Genomic DNA, 7,500 nt, shown 5'->3' with positions numbered 1-7,500 from the left:
TTCAAACAAAATAAAACAATAACATAATTCTATAAATTGATTAGTAACAGTATTAGTAGTAACAGTATAACAGTAAAGAAACACCTTTGTCTGCTGCTTCTTGTGTCTCTCCTCACTGTCATTTCACCTGTGATGTCAGAACATCCTTTTAAGTCAATATATTGGGGATGAAGGTTCAGGAGGCAGAAGACAAAGACAAACACACAAACACGTATTTGTGTCAAGCCTGTGTTTGTTAGTGAATCTGAGGAAGACCGAGAGGTTGAAACGTCATTGCCAATGAATGAATGAATAAAAAGAAGAAAAAATAACTTAAAGAAGACAAAATCCAAAGGAGTGTGTGAAACTTTTTTCAAAAAATACGTAATCTTTTTGTTCAGCATCAGGGATTGTGCACAAGTAACTCTCTACAAACACACAAACACACCTGCACGCACACATGTATGTATGTTTGTCATTTATACTGTGTGTATTTGAGTCGGGCCAGCACACCTTTGCAACTGTAGTTTTCATCCTGCATAGAGCGCTTGAGAGAGTCTTCATTCTCATTTAGTAGAATTGGTTGGGTTGTTGAGGTGATTAATTAACTTGGACACAGTCATTTAATGCCTCCACTTCACTTGTTCATTTGCGGTCAGTGCAAGTCTGACATAACCTTTAGGATGCTGTTCACTGCAGCACTTGCTTCATCTTCAGCTCATTTTGAACAAACACAGGCTACAGTAGATTTATGCAGCCAGTATGTGCTGCTACATTTGCATCCCCATGACATTTTCTTCCAAGGCAATGTACGGACAATGATAATAAATATGTATGTAAATCATGGATGGGGAAATATATATGTAAATAATGGTATGTGTGTTTATACGCATGTGTCTGTGCTATTCATTGCTGCTGCTGATAGGTCTGTTGCATACCCTTTAAAGGTCCAAAAATAATGCCTTAGTGACACCGCCTCAATCATTATTCTCTGTCTCTCTCCCTCTCCCTCTGTGTGTGTGTGTGTGTGTGTGTGTGTGTGTGTGTGTGTGTGTGTGTGTGTGTGTGTGTGTGTGTGTGTGTGTGTGTGTGTGTGTTCGTCTTTGTCCTCTGCCTCTTCAAACTTCATCCCCTCCCACATCTATTGACTTAGAAGGATGTTCTGACCTCACAGGTGATCCTAAGCTGAGATTCCTGGAATTGAGGCTCACATCCTTTACTTTACTCTCTCTCTCTCTCTCTCTCTCTCTCTCTCTCTCTCTCTCTCTCTCTCTCTCTCTCTCTCTCTCTCTCTCTCTCTCTCTCTCTCTCTCTCTCTCTCTCTCTCTCTCTCCGCCCTCTCTCTCTTCCCCTCTCTCTCTCCCTCTCTCTCTCTCTCTCTCTCTCTCTTCCCCCCCTCTCTCCCACTGTTTCTTTCTGTCTGCCTGTCAGCTTGTTTATCACTCAGTCAGCCAGTGTCTCTGTTCTCTGTGCTTGCCCCTCTGTCACCCCCCCCCCCTCTCTCGCTCCCTCACGGATGTCTCTCTCCTGCTCTTCAGGTAGGTAGATGGAGTGTTTCAACATGAAAGCTATTTTTCTCCCTTTTGCCCCTTCTCAGTCTGTCACCCTTACCTTTCCCTTACTTTATCATTCAGCCCCCCCCCCTCTCTCTCTCTCTCGCTCTCTCTCAGACTCACACACACACACAATCACAATTCTCTCCCTTTGCTTTCTCTCTCTCTCTACGTTATCATTCAGCTCCTCCCTCTCTCTCTCTCTCTCCCCCCCGCTCTCTCTGTCTCCCACCGTGTCTGTCTCCCTCTCTCTCCCTGCCCTCTACTTCTGTTCTCTCCGTTTCCTTCTTCTTCTCCTCCCTCCCTTGGCTACCTGGGATCTGTCATAAGTATTCTGTAAACACCTGATGCGGTGTTTTCCTCCAGAGCCCCACTCTCTCCTCCTTTTTCTCTCACTCCTCTCTCAATCACTCATTTCTTCATTCACTCCATTTCCTATTTTACTCTCTCCTGACTTGCCTGTTGCCATCCCCTTATCCTTCTGTCCTTCTCTCTGTCTCCTTTATCTGTATTTTCATTTTCAAGTCGATCTCACGCTGTTGGTTTTCTTTTATTTATGTTAATTTCATTATGGATTTATTGAGCTGGGCATAATTATTTCTCACTCCTTTTCACTCTTCTCATCTCTGTCCACCTGTCCATGTTTCTTTGTCCCTCTGTTGGTGTGATGAACCTCACTGTAACAATTACTGTAGCTCTATTACTAAGCATAATGGCATACCTGTACTGTGCACATGACATGACGAGGACTCTAAATTCACTTTTTTCTTCACCAGTCAAAATGGCTAGCTGATGCTGATTTTACTAACCAAACACACAGCCAGCAATGGTTAAACAAGGCTAGTAACTACCAGTAAAACTGAATTTTCATCAGCATTTGGTCGGTTGGCGGATGTTAATTTAGAGCCCTGGATATGGTATATAACTATGTAAAAGAAGACAGAAAGAGAGACAGTCTGACAAGAGATAATGAAATAAACAAATTTCATTACAGTTATAACAGTCACATAAACAGCTCACCCTCCTTCTGTAAATATGTTCACCCAAAAGACACAGATATTGAACTCTGGCTTCAAATTGGGTGATGATATAATATTCATACTGGATAACAGCAAATTGTGTTCGATTCATACCAGCTGGAATGCTTGAAAACAAGCACCATGAATAATTCAAATTCTTTCTCACTCACTGACTTTCTTTCTCAGTCTCCCTTTCTCTCACGGTCTCTCTCAGTCGTCCCTCACCCTCCATCTCCATCTGCTGCATCTTCCCTCTCCCTCTCTCTCTTTCTCTCTCTCCCCCTCTCCCTCTCTCTCTCTCTCTCCATTTTCTCAGTCTCCTCTCTCTGCCTCCTTTCCTCCCTCTTACGTATCACTTCATGTCTACCCCATTGTCTCTATCTGTCTGATTGTCATCCATTCTCTCTCTCTCCATCCCTCTCTATTTTTCTGTCTCCCCTGTCTCCTCATCCCTCTATCTTCTTTCTCTCCCTACCTCTCTCTTTTGTTCCTTGGCTAGTCGGCATGGAGTGATAGTACAACAACCTTATTGTGAATAAAGAACATTTTAAAAATCTAAATATCTACCTCCTCTACTCGCTCTCACTTCTTACTCTCTGCCCCCATCTTCTGCCTGTCTGTCTGCCTGTCTGTCTGCCTGTCTGTCTGTCTGCCTGTCTGTCTGTCTGTCTGTATGTCTGCCTGCCTGCCTGCCTGTCTGTCTGTATGTCTGCCTGTCTGTCTGTCTGTCTGTCTGTCTGTCTGTCTGTCTGTCTGTCTGTCTGTGTCTGTCTGCCTGCCTTTCTGTCTGTTTGTCTACCTGCCTGCCTGCCTGCCTGTTTGCCTGTATGTATGTATGTCTGCCTGCCTGTCTATCTGTCTGTCTGTATGTGTGTATGTCTGTCTGTCTGTCTCCACATCTCACCAGGGTTGAGTAGCCTCAGTCTGTGTGTGTGTGTGTGTGTGTGTGTGTGTGTGTGTGTGTGTGTGTGTGTGTGTGTGTGTGTGTGTGTGTGTGTGTGTGTGTGTGTGTGTGTGTGTGTGTGTGTGTGTCTCCATATCTCACCAGGGTTGAGTAGCCTCCTGAGTCTCAGGTAGCTGATGGTGAGCCTCATGACGGAGGCTTTGTCCAGGTTGGACGAGACACTGTGAGGAAGAGGAAGCTCATTGGCCAGCTCGTAGAAGACCTCCGACTCCTTGCCCCGCCTACAGCGTGCTGCGTCTCGAGACTTCTCCTTGCGGCGCTCCGAGCTCACCCTAAAAAAACACAGACATGCACACATGTAACATGTTGTTGGTTTTTAAAATGACTTTTGTGGGATGTTTTTGCCTTTTCAAATATTTTTGCTGTTTTTTAAGCAATTACTGAGATATCACAGTCGAAGATGGCGACAGGAAATGAGTGGAAGAGCGATGGGGAAGGATCAGGAAATGACCTAGGAGGGCCTGGAATTGGGTCCCAGCGCAATGGTACGGGCCACTGGCCCACTGTGTCATGTCACCCCTGATTTTATGTCTTTTTGGTAGATAGGACAGTGAAGATCATGACCAGAAGAGAGAGGGGAGAGAGAGAGATTGGGTAGGGTAGGGTTGGGAAATGACCCACGCTGCACTCCCACAACCCACAACCTGGATCCCCAAGGGCATGTAAACCTATTTGGCGCGGGGTATGGTGCATTAGCGTCATGGGCCACTTCTCTCCCATGCAAACATGTTTATGTAGACGGCAAACATTCTCATCCATCCAGGAGGAATTATTCAAAGAGTTTAGTTGTACTGTAAGCAAATTGGGCTTTGATGCCCCAGTTTCATTTTTGTCCCGCTCCATGTGCACACCATTGGAGGTATTTGGAACTAGACCTAGCCAAATGGAATCATGGTGCAGTCAAGAAAACATGATACAAACATCAGCAGTTCCAACTATGAAGAGATCAAAATACAGATCCACAGCACACACATAACAGAAGTAGGCCTAACAGGTGCGGGAGCAAGAACAGCTCCACTAGACAAAGTTTTTTTAAGCATGGGGCAAAACGGTTCTGTCCCTATATGCATGAAATTGCATCCATTAACTATCTCAGGAACTTATTAACTTAGCTGGGGTGAATTTCTCAAAACCAAAGTTGCTTACTACATTAGCTACTTTGTTGTTTTCAATACATTTTCCCATTGGCAACTACCGACGTTGCTAACAGGCTAACAACTTCTCTTTTGAGAAACTCACCCCAGAGTTGTATAAAGTAGAAGTAGAAGGACTGTTCCAGATGTAATTACAGCACTAGTGGTATGATATGTGGCTGCTACTAGGCTATGTAATATCACACTACTAGTGTCGTAATTACATCTGTAACAGTACTTCTACTACTTTATACAGCTCTGCTTATTAATGAGCAATGAGCCATATATATCTGCTTGATAGCCTTGTTTGACGTCATGGTGAAACCCACTAATTCCATCATGAATTTGATCCAAATATTTCTGAATCAGATGATCAAAATGACCACTGAAAACAGGTAGGTGAGCTGCTCAGCTAACTCAACTGTTTTAGGAAACGAAAGGTAAACGAGACAGGTGTTTCACTTTCGGAAACCCGGGAATTGACACCTGTGTGATCTACAAGCCTGACTTCTTAACCCTGCTTTGCTTACACGTTCTCACCTCCCCAGGAATGTGATAGGATCGTGATAGGATCAGTTTGTTTCACCCGTGCAAGTTTTGTTGGAATGCCGTTGTGGACCCAAATCACCATCCTGACTATTGTTCTTCACATTTCTTATTCTGCTTTACAACACAGATAAAGCCTGTTAAATAAACACAGTTACAGTATCAAAAGAAATATTGATTCTTGGGGACTGCTTGTGCTCATGCTAACACACCTGATGGGCAACATTGCTCATGGGGGGAACCAGGTTCGAATCTGACCTGGATTTCTCAACCCTATGCCATCAATCATTTTTCTATTGTATATTTTGTTTTGATTCTTAGCAAAGAGAAAAAGAAAGAAGGAAAAAAAGAAGAATCGTAGGTATTTTGTGCTTTTGCCAGAGCAAATTCCAGTACTAGCTCTTCAATCAGCTGTGTCATTTTCGGTTAAAGAAAAATAATAGAAATTGCCAATCTGGCACCTCTGTAATATGTTTCAGCCTGCTTTGAAAATGGTATACTCCAGGGGCCTCATGTACAAAGAAATGCGTGGATTTCCTACCAAGAAAGTGCGGGCGCGAAAATCTTGAAAGTTACTTACGGACAAAAATATCCGGATGTATCAATACGTGCGTAACCAGGTTTTGCCGTGAAATCTTGCGCACACGCACGAGCACAAGCGAGCCCAAGTCTCCGCCTTGCCTCCTCCCTTAAATATTCTATATGAATATTCTAATTAGTATGAACAGACCCATTCATGTGCATTCATTGGTTGAAAGAACTGGAAAGGGAACGCGGGAATGGGAACGCGGGAAATCATGATGCGAGGTGAAGGCGCTGTTTCGGAGGTAGCCAATTTAAAAGGAAAAAGGCTGCGCGTAATAGCCTAACAAAATTACTTTGGCGTGTATAAAATCGGCATTGGTAATAGGCTACTTAATGTGAGGACAGCAGAAAAAAACTGTCATGTTATACTGCAGTACAATGCAGGTTTCCCAACAATTTATATTTAAAAGGCATTACATCAGAACACATTGCGATGAGGCAGTCGCCAAGGCTTCCGAGAAATAAACATTTATGTGGGTTATAACTCTGAAAGATGACACATGTACACATAGGCTACGCCACATGTAGGAATAACTTGCAGCCAACTCAGTTAGCTTATAAAAATCACCTGTCAATTGATGGACTAATTTTACAGTAGCCTTATTAAAAGAGAAAGACAAGCACTGCGGTGAGGACGTTCCCAACAAATGCGAGAAGACGCATCGCAGATCCAGTAAATAGGCTATTCAATGTTTAATAGTTGCCAAATAATGCTGTTGATGGGCATCCAATTTCGTTGTAATTCCAATAGGCCTATAGTTTCATGAGTCTGCTTCATTTTAACCAGCTACCTCAACAATAATATGGTTGAGGTGGTTTTCTTCATCTTCTTTTTTAAATCACGCGCCTCAACATTAAAATCCACGTTTAACCCATCTGCATCTCTGCAATATTTCCGACCGCGTACAACACACGTGCCTCTGTGTGCCGCCAAAAAGACGCAATGCACCACTTACGGCAACTTCCACGCTTACGGAAACTTTCACAGCAGCCCTGAAATTCGCGTGGAGATCCGCAGTTTTCCACGTCTAGTCTGTTTTAGTACATCTAACCGTGGCCGTGGAAAACAACTTAAGTAACTTTTTTCTCCGTAAGTGAGCTTCGTACATGAGGCCCCAGAAGTAAAAAAAATAGCCTCTAACAATTACTCATGGATGCAGCTCTATCAAACTAGTCTACCAATAATTTTGGCCTACTGAATGATGTCAGTCAAACACACACACACACTCACATGCACACACACACACACACGCACGCACACACACACACACTCATACGCGCACACACACACGCACACACACACGCACACACAGACACACAATCTCTCGAGCTCTTGCTATGTTTGAGATGTCGTGTTAAAGTTCCCAAGTTTGATTACATAAGAGTGTCTCTGCCGTGTGTTCACACACTCTTTCTCATGCTGTTTCTCTGTCTCTCTCACACACAAACACACAGGGAAGAAGACAGGGAGGAGACAAAGGGGTCAATTGTCTCATGGCCTGAGAGAGAGGGGGCCCAAAATTGGGTCCTCATTACGTTGTATGCATTGGGTGGGGAGCGCCCTTTCAGATGACTTTGTCTTGGGCCCGGCCAAAGCTGTCAGGTGCCCTGCAAACACACTTTGCATTTGTATTTGACTCTCTACACATCTTCATGAATGAAAACGACAAAGTATTGGAGATGGGCCACCGAAAACAGTCGCTGAATGTCATTGATTTAGA

The 7,500-nt window shown here is 43.8% G+C and overlaps 1 protein-coding gene across 1 annotated transcript in view; it reads right to left on the bottom strand.

Annotated features, from left to right (window-relative positions):
• The window catches only part of LOC134435044 (hypoxia-inducible factor 1-alpha-like), a 39,660-nt gene that overhangs the window by 16,838 nt on the left and 15,322 nt on the right, over positions 1–7,500 (bottom strand). The window contains exon 2 of the mRNA XM_063183789.1: positions 3,597–3,787. Within this exon, the coding sequence (XP_063039859.1) occupies positions 3,597–3,787 (191 nt within the window). The remainder of the gene's footprint in view (positions 1–3,596; positions 3,788–7,500) is intronic.

Source organism: Engraulis encrasicolus, chromosome 19 (genome assembly GCF_034702125.1).
Source record: "Engraulis encrasicolus isolate BLACKSEA-1 chromosome 19, IST_EnEncr_1.0, whole genome shotgun sequence".
NCBI lineage: Eukaryota > Metazoa > Chordata > Actinopteri > Clupeiformes > Engraulidae > Engraulis > Engraulis encrasicolus.
The sequence above is the reverse complement of the archived record's forward strand: the minus strand, read 5'-3'. Positions and strand labels throughout refer to the sequence as shown.